At 35.3% G+C, this 17,388-nt stretch overlaps 1 protein-coding gene across 1 annotated transcript in view; it reads left to right on the forward strand.

Moving 5' to 3' along the window:
* The window catches only part of SLIT2 (slit guidance ligand 2), a 382,101-nt gene that overhangs the window by 233,622 nt on the left and 131,091 nt on the right, over positions 1-17,388 (forward strand). Inside the window, 1 exon segment of the mRNA XM_047797929.1 lies at positions 12,943-13,014. Within this exon segment, the coding sequence (XP_047653885.1) occupies positions 12,943-13,014 (72 nt within the window).

The raw sequence follows: 17,388 nt of genomic DNA on the forward strand, positions 1-17,388 counted from the left end.
TGAGAAAGAGAAAATCGTCTTTTCCTTTGTGTGGATGCTACTTCTTACATCTTTCCCTTCTTATATATTTATGAAAAATATATGTGTATATATATAGCCTTCTTTAAAAAGCAGGAAAAAAACCCAAACACTTTGTTTCTGAATTTCCCCTTGGTGAATCTTTAATCTATCGTCTTCTGTAAATGTGTTTTTATAAGTGTACATAGCTCTTTACATATCAGATTTAAGACCGCAGTGGCAAACTTAATATTGTAGATATATATATATATTAATGAATTTTAAAATACTGTATTAGCCTTTAAAAATGACAATTTTTAACTGGCCGTGAGTCTGGGATGTAAAGCTTTTTCCTTAGCTTTTAACATTAGTTTGGAATGTAGGGGGGAAAAGTCCCTATGTGCTGAGATTAACTCTCAGGAATTCAATATTTCTTAGCTAGTAATAAACAGGGCAGGAGCTTTTTCAGGAATTAGCTTATATTCGGAATTCTTCATGGTGGGATCCAACCATATTTCTCCAGTAGCGAAAGTGAGACAGATGTTTTCATTCATCAAAGAAGATGACTGTTTATAAAGCTGCAAGTAAATTTGTAATAACCTGTATGGGAAAAAAGAATGAAGATATATATATATATATTTCACTTTACTGTACAGTTGAAACTAATTCAGCATTGTGTGTCAACTATACTCCAATAAAATTTAAAAAAGAATGGAACCAGAAAAAAAAAAAAAAGCTACAAGTTATGGCCTCCACATCTTCTCCTCAGTGTAAATAGTTTTTGTTTTAAAATTGTACTTTCTAAGTATGCAGGTAAAGATGGTAAAATACAGATGTCTAAGTGTAAGTGTGTAAAGCCATCAAAATCCTGGCTCTAGGTTTTTATGAGCGTATACATGTTAAAGAGATCTTATTTGGAGTTTTCTTTCTTTCTTTCTTTTTCTTTTTTTTTTTTTTTTTTTTTTTTTTTGGTAATCTCTAATGAAAACAGGGTAGGGAAGTCTTCAGATAGATTCAGACATATAAGGTGTTCAAAACTGCCTCTGGGAGTCCCCGTTGTGGCTCAGTGGAAACAAATCTGACCAGCATCCGTGAGGACACCGGTTCGATCCCTGGCCTTGCTCAGTGGGTTAAGGATCTGGCATTGCTGTGAGCTGTGGTGTAGGTAGGTCACAGACGTGGCTCAGATCCCGCGTTGCTATAGTGTAAGCCACTGGCTACAGCTCCAATTCGACCCCTAACCTGGGAACCTCCATATGCCGCGAGTATGGCCCTAAAAAAAAAGACAAAAAAAAAAAGCTGCCTCTGTATGCCTGTATGTCATGTGTCAGAACAACATAAAGATCCTCATGGAGCACCTACTCCAGTTGTCTATATGTCTCTATAAAAGGATAGCAATGGCCAAAGTTGACCACCCTTTGGGAATGCCACTTGCAATCTTATGATAGTATTATCTCTAAATCCTTAAAAACAGGTGGCTTTTAATCTTGGTAAAGATACTTAGGGAATCCAAGTGTATAAGTCATCCTTCTCCCATATTTAAGAATAGATTTGGGAACGAGATACCAGTCATGGTGGGATTCTTCCTTAATTCCTCTTCATTTATCCTTTAAAAATGGGATTTCAAAGTTTAGAGATAAAAAGAAAAGGGAGATGCTAGCCAGTGTATTTTGAGGAGTACAGTGTGGATTTAGTAGGATTTTTGAAATATTTTTTCCCCACATGCATCATTTCTACCCTCCCCCCCCCCAATTTAAAGGCAGTTATTACATATATTGTGAGATGAGATTAGGACTAGAGTCTCAGAATCTTTTGCTATTTTGGGGGGTTTATAGACTTGACAAATCAGTATACTTCACTGAGCCCTAATTTTTACTTTTGTGAGATCAGTAAAAATCATTGCTTTCATTTGTTGTGTTTATTAGAGAAAGAAGATATGTGAGAAATCTTAAAACAGTAAAATGCTGTGAAATATAGCATATTTTCATCTGCAAGTATCTCCTAATCAACTGCTAGAAGTTAGCACTGAAAAAGGTATAGTAAAGGAAGAGGCAAGTAGAACATGAACTAATTCGCAACATTAAGAGCCGATGAGATAGACCCATGTGTATCACGGCTCAATTAGACGTGGAGCTACGAAATGGAAAAAAAAAATATATATATATATATATATATATATCAGAAAATACCAAATGAATATACACAAGGCCCTGATTTTAAACAAATTATCAAGTGCTACAGGTACTGAAGAAAGGAGAAGATAAAAGTATTGCTTAAAGTTATCAGGGGATATGTTAGAATAGAATTGCTGAAAGAAAATACACGGGAATCTTCAAGGAGGTTGGTTCATATTGTATGTTGCTGAGTAATGGCCAGTAACAATGGATTGAGAAAGCTAGAATTTATTAAGAGCTGTGCAAGGCCCAATTTCAGGGTTTTGATTGATTTAGAGATTCAAATACTGTGGAGTGTGTGTATGTGTGTGAGAGAGAGAACAAAAGAGAGTGAAAGCCAGAGCAAGAGAGAGGGAAGGGAAAGGAGAGAGAGAGAGAGATGTAAGGACTTTGACCCTTTTTTAAAGGCAAAGTGATACTGATTCAGAATAGCTGTGGTAGGAAGCAGAGCAACCAGAAGACAGAGGAAGCTCCCTAGAACGGCATCCAAATGATTTGAACTTTGGAGGTTTCTGTTCCTTCGGAGGAAAGGGGGCTTAAGAAATGATGTGGATCCTGAATGACGATGGTCCAAAGAACAATTTATCTCCCTACCCTCACTGCCAGTGTGCAAAACCACGAGTACAACATTGAGCAACACAAATGCATGTGCAGGTTTATTTAATTAAATAGGATCATACCTGCAATTTTCTACAATTTTGCAGTTGAAAGGCATTTTTGCTATAATTTAAAAATAGTTCAAACTACCTTTCTCAAAAGAAAAAAGTTTAATTTCATGGGACTTTGTGTGAAGTTTAATGATTAAAAGTTAAGAAAGCTATTGTAAAATATATTAGAACTGATAGTAAATTTTAATTCATATTATTATTAAAAGTAAACCATAGGTCATGAAGTCATGATTCAATAAAAGCCTGTAAATATATGTATGTATGTGTGTATGTATATATACATAGAGTCTTTTTAGGGCTGCACCCGTGGCATGTGGAAGTTACCAGGCTAGGGGTCAAATCAGAGCTATAGCTGCCGGCCTACACCACAGTCACAGCAGCAGGGGATTTGAGCCGCATCTTCAACCTACACCGCAGCTCACCGCAATGCCTTATCCTTAACCCACCGAGCAAGGCCAGTGATCGAATCCATGTCCTCATGGATGCTAGTCGGATTCATCACCACTGAGCCATGGCAGGAACTCACCAAGTCCGTAAATACTGACATTATTAATACTTTAGTATTCAATATGGCAAGGAAAGGCATACTGCTTTGCCCTATTTGTCATTCCAGTGGGTGCACTTACAATTTGGACAACCCTGTATGGTGCCATGATAGCTAGTGTTTCAAGTCATTCAGAGAGGAAAAGAAAAAAGTCTGCACAGAAGGAATATGTACTTTAGTTGCATCAAGCCAAAATTTTGCATGGCATTGTCTGAAAGACCAGTCTGGTGCACTCTACTGAGTTTATTGTATTTACCACACATTCAGGCCTTATTCTGAGCAAATTCCAGTTAATCTATCTGAAGACTTTCACTGGAAGTACTTGCTTTAATCTTGTGGATTGGCTAAATACGCTCAAGGCAGCATCCTGACAATATGAAATTGATGCTCTGGAAATTTTGCAAATTAGCTGATCTTATTCGTCTTCCTCCAGGCAAGCCACAGTAAAACTATTCTAGACAGATGGACATTTATCTTGCTCTTAAACGTCTCTCAGGAGGACTTCCCGTAACTTTTTTGCTTACCTCTGTTAATTTCCAAACTGGATTAAACCGCTTTATAGTTTATTTTGTTACTGAATTTTCTCCAGCTGTAACTTAAGCCATTTTCTTTTCTCTGGCATTTTCAACAGTAAGATCTGAGAATAACAGGATCGTATTAAAATATCAGCTAAATTATAGTGTTTATAATAGTCACTGGCAGCGCTTTTCCATAGGATTTACATCTGTGTTTTTCAACTCTCCAATCAAGTATAAATTCAACTATCAATACCATATCATTACCAAATGATGCCTTACCAGAATTATAAATCAATGTTTGTATGATTTTTCTTGATAAACTTTGTATGTATAGTTAATGTATTTAACACTGATTCATGAAGACTTAGCTGCCTCCTGATCAGTTCTTGAAGATATGTTAGATTGTGCCATTGTTTTGTTTACAGGCATGTATGAAGCATTTCCATTTAATTGAATAATTTAAGAGACTATTCAAATTAAACATTGCTTTAGTGCTGGGACTTGCAAGCATATTCTCCAAGTATATATTTTATGAGTACAAAAAATGTCCAAGTCTCTTGCTTTTATAAGAAAACATTTCTAGTCATGTTATCCCAGGATATAAGCCAAAAAGGTATAAATATATGAACTTAAGTTTTTTTTTAAATTGCTAGTAGTTATTCACATCAAAAAAAGCCTCTAATATACCTTATCATTATGTTCTTTAGTAAGTTCAAAATGAATACTTAATTAAGTTCCAACAAGCATTATTTCAGATAAGCTCTTTTAAGTACATCACACCTGTTTTTTTTTTTCTTCTTTCATGTTGCTTTACATCTTCAAAAGGTACTCTATGTTCCCAACTTTACTATTTGCTGTTCATAAATACATTCCTTTTTCTGTTCGCTTGAATTATAACAATTTCTTTAAGTTGTCATCTGTTATAAGTTACCTTTCTTTCCCAAGGAAGCTGTTGGTTGGTAAAAACATTTTTTAAAGTAGGAAAAATATATTTATTCTTTTTTAAACATAAATTAACTATGGGCAAGGGTTTAAGTTATAAGGTGATTTACCTTGGTTTTCTTTGAGTAAGTCAAGATATCGTTTGGGAAACAAGAATGCATGGCCATGATGTTTTAGGAAACAGTTCACCCAATTTGGGATGCAATAATTATTAATGATAAGATTTGGCAAACAGGAAGGAGTTAATCTGTATGTCATTTCACAGCTACTTATATTATTTAATTTTTGTTTTGTCTTTTTAGGGCTGCCCCATGGCATATGGAGGTCCCAGACTAGGGGTTGAATTGGAGCTACAGCTCCAGCCTACACCACAGCCACAACCACGCAGGATCCAAGCCGAGTCTGAAACCTACACCACAGCTCACGGCAATGCCGGATCCTGAACCCACTGAGCAAGGCAAGGGATCAAACCTGCGTCCTCATGGATGCTAGTCAGATTCATTTCTGCTGAGAATGATGGGAATGCCTATGTTATTTAAAATTTTCATTTTTTTTCCTGGAACTCTGTCATCTTTAATTTATTTTATTGGTGGATCAATTAAAACCCATAGGAGGAAAATTCACAGTTCTGTACTAGATACAGGGAAAGGTTTATCTTTTGCTATTTTTTCATATTTCTCTAGTTTTAAATATCACTCTACTGGTTTCTTTTTCACTATCATTTGTATACTTTATGATGATAAGGGATCAAGTGGTGTTCATATAACATACAATCAATTTTTGATGATCAGAAGAATGTATTATGTATTTTACCATTCAAAAGCAAGATTTACTTCAGTTTTGTCCTAAAAGTTGTCATATTTACATACTGTCTACTATATCAGCTACTTTTCATGTTTAGTTCATTATATTCCTTTTTAAAAAAAAAATTTATTGGAGTATAGTTGATTTACAGTGTTGTATTAATTTCAGGCATATAGTAAAATCAGATATATATCCATTATTTTTCCCCATATAAGCTATTACAAACTATTGAGTAGACTTGCATGTGCTATACAGAAGGTTCTTTTTAATTATCTATGTTATAAAGTAGTGTGTCTATGTTATTCCTATCCTCCAAATTCTTCCCCCTCCCCCACAGTTTCCCCTATGGTAACCATAAGATTGGCTTTGAAATCTGTGAGTTTGTTTTGGTGTCATGAATAAGTTCTTTTGTAACATTTTTATTAGATTCCACATATTAATGCTATTGTATGATACTTGTCTTCCTCTGTCTGACTTCCTTCACCATTACATTTCTTGCCATACCTACTTATATACTTTTTTACTTAATTATCCTAAAAATAAAATCTATTGCTCTCCAATTGAAATTGCAATTTGTAGTACCCCTAACTCTTTCCTAGAGTATTTTCAGTAAGCCTGAGGCTGAAGAGACTTTAGGGAAGGTTGGTTTCTCACTCAGCGGTTCTGCTGTCTTTAGTGTTAGATTAAATACAGGTCTCTACCAGAACATAGAACCTTCTGAACAAACCTGTAGAGCTAGCTCTACATTTATAGAGATAGCAAATGAAGTTGAGTTGTGTGGTATGAGGACAGAGCCCATCTAGAGTGCCACCTGTGGATGCAGGGGACAGCCAGCAACCAGAGGTTCTTAGATGTGAAATGTATCGGGAACTCAGCAGGTGCCACAATCAGTACCATAGGAACTGTCCATGGTCCTGTAATTTGCCTGGTTTGAATTTATTCTAAAAAAAAAGCAGATTGAATTGTGATCATCCCCAATAACTATAGTCAAGTTCGCTACCCACAACCTCTCTTAACTTTGCATTTTGCTTTGTCTCCAGGGTGCCTTAGCACTTTTTCTTCACAGATAACATTCTTTCATGTAAACATGAATCTATGTAACCTATCTTGATAAACGTTTTCCAAAACAAGTCAAAACGAAACAAAAACACAGGAAAATTGGGTGGAATACTGAGGAATCTCATTCACATAGGTATACAATAGTAATTGTCATGACCTCCGTGTGCCTGAATGTTGTCCTTGAGAAAGAATGGAGTTTAAGTTCTCTTGTTTCGCCAACCCTGGGCAGCCACACTTTTCTATCTCTGATCAAACTGAATTTTGATCTCTAGTTTCTTTTCTCATTAGATAATTTTAGCATTGCAGCCAGATTTGGTTTCGTAAAGCATTGCTTTTCATCCCGTCACTACCTGGTTCAAAATCATTGCATTTATTGAAACAGAAATGCTTTGCTGTCAGCATGATGGCAAAGCCTTGGGGCTTGAGCAGAGAGGATTGTCTGCAGTAACGCTACAGGATGGGTGGGACTCTAGCCTCCTCCGTGAGAGAGCAGGACTTGACTGGCATGACACTTGGTCTTTTTAGGTATTTCTACGAGTTCCGACATTCTGACTTCTAAGCAGCCCCCTCTCCTATGGAATCGACACACAAATCCTTTGCCCCAGTCAGAATGGCCTCTCTCTTGCAGGCATTTACTGTGAACCTTGTAGAGCCTCTGCTCACAACTGTTCTTTGAACTATTCCCCGCCGGAAGGAATACCTACTGTTATTTTCTGTCTTACTGGATTCTACCCACTTTTTTTTTTAAGCGATCAGGGAATTTTTTCCTCCTTCACACAACTATTTCCACCTAGGGTAATCTTTTCCTTCTCTGAAATTCTATAACATTCTTCATCTATGGCATCTTCCTTGAAATGTGGCCATTAGAAATTCATCTGGGAAATAGACTCACAGACACAGAAAACAAAATTATAGTTACCAAAGGGGAAAAGGGGGAGGGTTAAATTAGGAGTTTGGGATTAATAGATACATACTACTGTATATAAAATAGATAACCAAGGACCTACTGTATATCACAGGGAACTATACTTAGTATTTTGTAGTAAACTGTAATGGAAAAGAATCTTTAAAAGAATATATATTTCTATAGATATGTAGATCTATAAAAGTGAACCACCTGAAACTAACATGACATTTTAAATAAACTGTATTTCAATAAAAAAATTTTTTAAAAAGAAAAAAAAAAGAAATTCAGCTGGGAATTCCCATTCTCAGCTCCTAAATCACTTTTCCTAGCCACCTGTGTATCTGATGAGGGCTTCAGCAATATGTAGATTTAAATTGGAGTCAAGGTTTCACTAAATATTTACTACCTATTTTGCAAAACTCAATGAACTTCTCTTAGTTTCATTTTCTTATCTATAAAATCAGAACGATGGTAATGCTTACTTTTTCAAGTTATTGTGAGGGATAATGAGACAGGTGTATCTCGAGACCCTGCCATTTGCTATGCATTCAATAAATGCTAGTGATTATTATTGTCAGTTTCAATTTCTACCTCCCTTGATTTGTTGGCTTATTCTGACTAGAACATGAAGGTCAACTTACTTGTCTTTCTTCCAAAGTTTATTACCATCTCTCTTAGTGTTACTTTTAGGTTCTTCCTAATATATTATCAAATGGATATAACTTTATACCATAGATTACTCCAATAAAACTGAGATTCTTTTCTCCTGTAAGAAAAACAAAATGTTACTTGAAACATTGCAAAGGGTTATATTTTCAAATAACATAAATTATTTTGGGTTCCTCAGAACAATTCTTTCCTTGGTTATTTTCTTCGCTATTGCCCAGACTAAATAACACAGATGTGCTTTTATGCCCAGGTAAATAATATTGTTGCTGAAACTTCTGGTATGTTCATTTATAAGATTGAATTTAAAGTATTCTTATGCCATCTGTATGTTATAACTTAAATTTTTGGGCTGCTTCTTAAACAATCACTATTGGCAAACAATCACTATTGGCACAATCCCTTGAATTCTATACACACAAGGGAAGAAACAGAACAGATTATTTTTCATATCCTGAACATTTCTTCTTGTTCTCTCATTTGATATTTTATCAGGTTTCTTTTCCAATAGTGAAACCTTATTATTCCCTCATATTGTTCCTAGTCACTTTGATTTTTTTTTTAATTATAGTTGATTTACAATGTTATGCCACTGTGACATGTTTTAAGTCAACTAATTTTTGGAATTTACCATCTTATGGTAGTGATATGAATATGAGAAAAACTTCTATTTCCCTTACCTAAAAACCTAGAAAACTTGAGCAGAATCATAACAATATCATTCAGATATTGAGAGACCCTGCCTGGGTTAGAAATTACTAAAGGTTTTTTATGTGCGGTATTGTTTCAGAATTAAAAATGTTTTATGGCATTCCAATTCTTACAAAAAGAAAATCAATTAGTAATAAGATCTTATTACTTGGACAGTGCACTGAAAGATGAATTTTCCATGGGTAAGGACAAAACCAACTAAAGTTCACGCAGGAAGTTAATTTTTTATGTGTAATTCAAGCCGTATGGTATCTATATCTTTTAAAATAAAAACAGGAAATCTCAAAAAAAAAAAAGCTTAAAAGTAGCAGAATGCAATATCTCCAGTTATTTTTCAGGATGCCAAGCAAGCAAAGGTTCAACTTTTTTTGTCATTTAATACACCTCTTTTTAAAATTTATATTTAGCAGCGTTATATATTGTCTCTCATACCGAGAATTAATCAACATCTGAAACTAGGCTAAATTATTTTTAGTGTTCAAGTCAGATCAGCTTTAGAAATTTTATGTGCATGAGGCGCAGAGTGATCTCTTTTAATAAAGACACAATGTATTATCCAAGACTAAATTTACCAGCGCTAGGAAAAAATAAAACAGGTACCCTCGAGTTCTTCAAGAGCATCCAAAGAGGAGTAGTAACCAGCAAAAAAGGAACCATAGAATGTTAATGCTGAGATAAACCTTGAAGACGATCTATTTTTTTTAACAACATCATTTTCCTGAAATTAAAGATAAAGCAGCTGCTTCAGAACACACTCTTACAAACTAGGACAGTGGAGGATCAGAGGGAGGTGGGATTTGGAATTTGAACAGAAGCAGGAGAAGGGTTGGAAGTAGGAAATGAGGAGTACAAGACACAGCAGTCTGTGGGAGGAGAGGCAGGCGAAAAGTCTGAAAGAAAACCACCAGTGCTGGTATCTATACCGTTCTTTCTCCCTGGAAAATAAGAAAAGCGCTAGCTTGCCTCCGCCTGGAAAGTAACCCCTGGGTCAGGAAAGAATCCTAAAACTGTCTCTCATCTACCTAGTGTCCTTGTCATCCAGAGATCAACACATTTATCTAATGTCTGGGTAAATAGTTGCAATAATTACTTTTTGGAGAAGTGGGGGAAAAAAAGTTCCTCTTACTAAATCTTTAATTCAGAATAATGTCATGGCACAATTTGTAATTTAGGGTCAGCGTTTCTCTAAACTCGTGGCTAAGAACAGATCCTTTCCTGTTTACAGAAAGCCAAGTGCCCAGGGTTTGAAAGGTAGTGGAAAAGGAAGTGAACAGCATGAGGGAAGAAACAAGGTGCAGAAAAATAGTCCAGAAACCCTGAAATAAATTACACTTGTGCATAGTTTTGACATTGTTTATCTTGAACCACATGCAGACAAATGGAGGTTTGTGCAGAAAGATTTTTCCCGTGAGCAGTCATGCGCGGACAACACTTTCCATAAACATTCCTTTGATTTTGACAAAATCAACCCATTGGTGAAAGCATTATTGACTTCGATTTTCATTGTCCTTTCAAATGAATAGCCTTTTCATAAAATACCTTCCTTCTCAGAAGACATTCGAACTCCAGTAGGACGGCACTCAGAAAACTTTTAGAGAAAACTTGGGTCCTAGGAGAGCCGAATATTCTTAATGTTTCAGTGTCCATGAGGGCTTAGATTTCTGTTAAGCATCAGAAGAAGCATGCAACCCTGAGCAAAGTTAAAGACGGGTGAAATGAGGAAAGTTTCCTGCAGCGTCTCACCTTCTGCTGGTATACAGAAAGTAATCTGCCTTTCAATACTTGTAGGACAAGATTTGCTTGAGTGCTTTCTGGCAAGCTAGGGCTTCCTCTTTGTGTATAGTATGCATGATTTAAAAGAAGCTGTGTCAGCACTGATTTATACATTGACAGCTCAGGATAATAAGATATGGGCAAACATACAGCTCACCCTTTTACAGATTAACCTGGAGACTGCATTAGGCAAATTTGATAGCATTAAAAGATTTTGCCAATTTGTCTGGAAACAATTTTTCTTTTGTAGTGTGTCAAGGGTAACACTTCATGCCATTGTGCTAATTTAAATGGCTTTGATAAATTGTTCAAGAGGTTAGAGAATAGTAGTGTAGATATATATTTAGCACTTTAAAATAAAAAAAGCTATTAACTTAATTGTTAAATGAATTTAATCCACAAAAATCAAAAGTGCTCAAGAGTGTAAGCGTTTCCTTGGAACCACAGCAATCATATTACATCATAAGTCTTTAAAAGTCTTCTTAGAAAATAAAATTATACTTCTGCATACTTCCTAATAAGCAAAAATGCTTTCGGCTGTTACAGTAGCATGAGTGGTAGCTGTATTTGGGGAAAGCCTTAGTTTATACAAGCAATAAAATTGTATCTTCTCCAGGGCTCACCTTTTTTATATTGCATGTCTTAGAGTGTCCCATTTACATAGCATCAGGGTAGTCTCCTGTATGATTATGTCCCCTAGAGACCTTCTTAAAAATGAGATGTATATTTCATGAGACATTCTCTATGTTCATTTCTAAAGTAAGGACTCTGAAAAGGCCCCTCTGAAAGTCACTGGATTAAATCATTGTGCCTGTATTCAGTAGTCTTATGGGAGAAGCAGCCATTTAAACAGTCTCTTAAGAACAGACCTCAAAGGTGAATTAGCCCTTCCAGTGAATTCTTAAAACAAGAACAAGATTCATTTGTATTATGATCATAGTCTTACCCTGTACATGTGTATTCCTTCCCAGTGTACTTAGAGCTGACAACTCACCTATTTCATCAAACATTTTGTTTCTATCTCAAGTGAAGCATTAAAAAAAAAAAAATGTCTTCTTTACTAGAATAATAATATGGCTAAGCATCAAGCTGCTAGATTTAAATAAAAACTGCTTCTTTTTTTTTTTTAAGGATAGTGTAGTGAGGTGAAGTACAGAGTTTTCCATTTCACCCAAATAATTCCTTAGCATGAGTGAGGAAGTTTTAATTCCCAAAGCAAGTTTGTTTTTTTTTTCCTTTTGATCTTTGAATTTTAACAAATGAGTACTTAATCTGCTGGAGAAGATTTATTTATTTGAATTCAGTCTTATTTAGAATGAACGGATACAGCTTTTAAATATTTAACTGTGGACATATGTATTGTTTTAACAATGTTGCTGCTGTATATATTTCTTAGTGTTTGGGGCTTAAATTCATATCCTTGAGAAAAGCAAATATTTTTTCCATGTCTTAATACTTTAAAAACATATTTTCTGGAGAGCGATATAGTTTGGGAAGTTCCTTATCTGAAAAGTCTGTAATAGTTACAGTGCCGAGGATTCGTGTTTAATGGTAACAGTGCAAGCTATGGAAATAGTGACGCTTAATATAAAATAACCGATAGCTTCCAAAGTGTTATGCCTGGTGAGGAATGGCAAGGAGATAGCTAGGACATCATTTCTCTTTCTCGATTTGGAGTTCTTGAAGGAAAACTGCTTTTAAAAGAAGAAAACCTAAAAGTAGTCTTGCTGTTTCTTGCCAAGGATAGTGAAATTAACATGCAGCTGGGCTTCTCTGATAAATGGATTCTGTTAGGTCACTGAGGGGGTGCGTGTGACATTAAGTGATTTACAGTCCTTTACCTTAATGAAATTGTTTCAGCAAGATGACGCTGAAAGCTCTTAATGGATAGCTTTTCTTGATGTAATGAAATTGCATTCCTATGGCATTTAATATAAGGTGCAGTTATTATTTACTGGAGCTTTCCAAGGGCTGCTATTTGCACAGACAGTTCAGAACAAAAAGAGATTTCAGTGGCGGCACTGAGGCCAGAATGTGACATTCTTAAGCAGATGAGTGTATTTGGGAGAGCATTTCAGTTAGTGCAGCCAGGGCTCCAGAGACCCTTCAGGAGACTTCCCTTCACCTAGCCCTGCTAGTGACCAGTCTTTTACATATATTCTTCTAATCTATTTAACAGGCAGCTGGATTACAACCAGATCAGCTGTATTGAAGATGGGGCATTCCGGGCTCTCCGGGACCTGGAGGTGCTGTAAGTATTGCTTATTTCCTTACTCTTGTGACGGGAGCTTTGTGTCTGGGGAGTGCTAATGTGGACGCTTATCTGTTGGCTAGAAACCTTGTGTCAAAACGGTTTCCTAAAGAAGCCCTGAAATAAAGCACAGTGAATACAGAGACGGGTCGACCCAGTGTGTGTGAAAAAGCTGGCTTATCGGATCTGTATGCTTAGGGAACATTGTCTAATCTAGGAAAGACACCTAGGGTATCCACACATCTTGTCTTTTAAGTGTGTCTCCTTATAATAAAATAGTCTCATCCACAGGATTTGTGAGCATTCTCAGAATTGCTATGTATTAATTTATATTGCTATAAAATGACCACAAGAAATAAACCTTAGTAGCTGGTAAGTTGGTATTGTTGACTTGCCGTGCAAAGGAAAGACGTTCCCCATTTTAAAATGTCACTTTAACTAGATAGCTTATCATCTTTGTAAGGGTATTTTGAAATGTATTTTCTAATTTGAATAAGTCGCGCATTAAGTCCATTTTAAAGTCTTCACTACTGACTTTGTAAAGCTCCACACAGAGATTTCAGTTACAATTGGCATCCTCTGATGTTCCTGCCTGGGTAGACATGGCTGACAAAACTGGTTAGAGGCAACCGAGTCATCTCTACAGACCTCTGACTCTGTAATTTTAATAACATTGCTAATTATAATCAAAGTAATTTTAATGAAAATTAGAATTACTAAAACTCTTTAAGCCGCTTACACATGTCTGTAAATTCTCCATAGAGATTCACTTTTCTAACTTTTTAAATATACTTACACATTTCTCCCCCAATAAAATATTTTCTATGCTGTAATTCATCCGTGACTCAATTTGTTCAGAAATCCAAAATTGCATTAAATGTAAAGAAGTTTTGAATTTTTAGCCCATGTGTTAGAAGTTATCCAGAAATCATGAAATCTTCCTTAAAAAAAAAAAAAATCCCATTGCTTTGCTTTATAAATTGAGTTTGGAGAGCAGAATGTAATTCTGAAAAAAAAAAAAAGTTGATTGTTTCAACTGGAATGTCTTATTTTAGCAATATTTTCTGTATGATTTTGGTTTGAATTGCAAGTCAGTGAATAGACGTTCTAGCTGTGTCATGTCATGTGCTGCTAAGGCATTAATTATTTTTTAAATAATTCTGTAAGAATGAGTTGATTGAGATAAATTGTTCTGAGAATACATACTGCTCTCTAACCACATGAGAGAGCTCGCTTTGTTTCTGTTGAAAACAGTCTAACTTATTCTAAAGAAAAGACATTCAAAGTGCTTATCCTACACATTGCTGTTATAAGGCCACTTTTTAAATTGTATGCCAGAGCCATTTTTAATATAGGAAGCTCATGGATGCTATTTCAGAGTCAGAATAATTGGGATACAATTACGATGTCCCGATTTTGGTCAGATGTCAAAACTACAGTCAGGATCACTAAACTTTATATGTGAAGACTACCACATGGATTATTTTTTTTGTTTGATTTGATTTGACTGTTTTTGCCACAGGTGTTATTTAATTGAGCGGAGCAGATCAAGTCAAATAATTTGTTACTAAGTCAGTCCTCCTAACTAGGAATATGAATGATACCAAACATTTTATGGAAAATTGGCTATTTTAAATGGATTAAAATCCCATAAACTATTGTGTTATTAGACGCATGGTATTTATTATTACTACTTGTTAGATGTAGAATAACTAATATATATGTAATATATGGAAGGTTTATTGAGGTTCTCTATCACCTTAATATATATATTATTTTTAATTATTACATATATTAATTTTGTGTGTGTGTGTGTGTGTGTATTAAGGAGAGAGAGAGAAAGTACCTGCTTTGTGCCAAGCACTGTGGTAGGCATTGAAAATGCTTTTTTGCCATAAGTTAATATCATTGCTTAAGTAGTAAGTTCAAGAAAACACAATCACCTCATGAATTTTGTCATGTTAGCAAAATATCTAAAAGGTAACTTTTCTAAGATCCACTGTCATGAAACACACCAAAGAATGATGAACGTTTTCTGGTGTGTGGAATTAAAATCAAATTCCAAAACATTAGGAACTCTTGAGGACCTTGATATATAAGTCTCAAAGAGAGGTCTAATGGTCAGAGTTTGTTTGCTAAAGAAAATAATTTAGCACATAATGTAAGAAAATGTGATTTTTTAAAAAAGAATTTTAATGCTTTATATTCAAATATTATAAAGCCAAGCAGTCATTCTTTGAATATGCTCGTAAGGTATGCTGCTTTACAGAAACTAGTTATTGAAGACAGTAAGGCCAAATTGGACGGAATACTGGAGACGGGGATTTGTTAAGCCCAAATTTTTGTCAAAAGAATCGGAAGTTCACGTATTATAAATGTTTGGTCTGGAGTTTTTTGAAAATAGAGAGTTACCGTTTGAAGAGTCCCAGAAAGAAAGTTGCCTGTGTTGCTTATCATTTGCAACTCTTTAGAATATATCTTTTTATTACGTGGAAATAATGAAAACGCATTAATTTGCACCTCACTTTAAATTTCAGATTTCTAATGTTTTAGATTTCTTAAAAAATTTAATTCTATGAATCATTTGTGAATGTATGCATATATTGATACCAAACAACAGAAGATGAGAATAATCATACTGGGTCATTGGTGAAGATTTGTTAGTTTAAATATATATATTAAAGGAAAGAGTGAATAATGTTCAGGAAGAAAAAAAGCCAAGGTAGACGAAAGCAAGGAGACAGTTTAGTACTTGTATGTTCATAGCAAACTGACTTTTTGTGGAATTCCCACCAAGATTTAGAATTAACTTTATTTTCTTAATATGAAGATACTATCTTAAAAATAGCATTGGCGCCTAAATGTAGATCAATATTTTCGTTTTCTTTGGACATTAGATTCAGGAATGAAATATATCCCTTGAGTTACCAGTTTTATGTAGTTTATTTCTTTTCTGTAGAATGGACATAATTTAATTGACTTGAAACAGTGATTCATATCCATTCAATATCAAACTCTGCCAAATCCTATGCGTAGCACTAGGGAATAAGAAAGAATAAATCGAGATCTTAGTCTGAGTGAGCCGACATGATAACCAAGACTAACATTTCTTATTTACACACCAGGATGTGCAAGAATACATTAATACATCCGCATTACAAAGAGAAACGCTTGAGGTTGAACATACAGACTTTCATACAGGAAAAAGCATTCACACTTGAAGAAGTACTGTATATAAATTCACATTATTTCAGAATAGGAATTGACCATAACGCATACATGTCATCATACCTCATCAACACTTACATTGTCAATTTCAAAATAACTTAATTTCACTGCTTACACACATTGTTCAGTTGCCAAGTGCTAGCATCAGCATTGCTTTGCCAGCAGCAATACTGAATCAAAATACTAAGATCATTTATTGCGCTAGTGACAGTAAGTGAATTAACATTTTGAGAAAAGTCTTCATTGATAGCCACCAGTGGCAGCAGGCAATGAAAACTTTCTTTTGTGTGGGATTATAAGAAACCATAGTTCAGTATTAATGCATGTCTGCTGAGTGTGAATTAGTTTAAGAAAACGTTATCCCCAAAGTCACATTTCAGTATGCTGTGTACTCTGAAGATTTTAGCCATATAAAGTCAGCATAAATTTTGAGGGTGAGAAAAGGGGTCACGTGAAAGCAAATCCCTTTGAGAAGTGAAACGTTTTAGTTCAAACATCAGGATGTGGTTTAATGGTGTTTGAAAAAAAAAAAAATCTCATTTCACTTGAGTGAAGGAAAATGCTAGAGGCTATTAGATAGATATAACATGAGCCAACCAATTCAGGGCTTTATAGGTCCTTCATAAAAAGGTGTTTTTTCTATGTGACTTAATTCAGATCACTTGGATTGGTTCTTACATCATTCAATACATTGCAAAGCTGGATATTAAAAACAGTCAGTGCATGTTCTAGATCTGCAGATGTAGTGCCCTGCCTTACTGAGAAGTCTAAGCTAATCCCTCAACTTCTGAAACCACCCCCCCCCCCCTTGTCCCTATTGATATTCAGTCACCAGCTGGCCTAAAATGACCTGGCAAATGTATCTTGCTTAGCCCCAACAAACTTGGCCCACAGACTTTTTGAAAGTATTTGAAAGTATTTGAAAGACTTTTTGAAAGAAATTAAGAGAATCGAGCTCGAAATTTCCATTTCTAGCTTCTCTTGAGAAAACCATTTAGTTTGGCAGCCTTCCATTACAGCAGAGCAACAGTCCATTGGAGCTGAATGTTAGCTGCTACAACAGAGAACATCATCACTGTCACCAAGGTCCTGTTTGTCCCCAGCTGTCTGCCTGCTCTTCTTTGTCTCTCTTCCCATTGCATTTCT

The sequence above is a fragment of the Phacochoerus africanus genome, chromosome 10 (assembly GCF_016906955.1).
Source record: "Phacochoerus africanus isolate WHEZ1 chromosome 10, ROS_Pafr_v1, whole genome shotgun sequence".
Classification (NCBI taxonomy): Eukaryota; Metazoa; Chordata; class Mammalia; order Artiodactyla; family Suidae; genus Phacochoerus; species Phacochoerus africanus.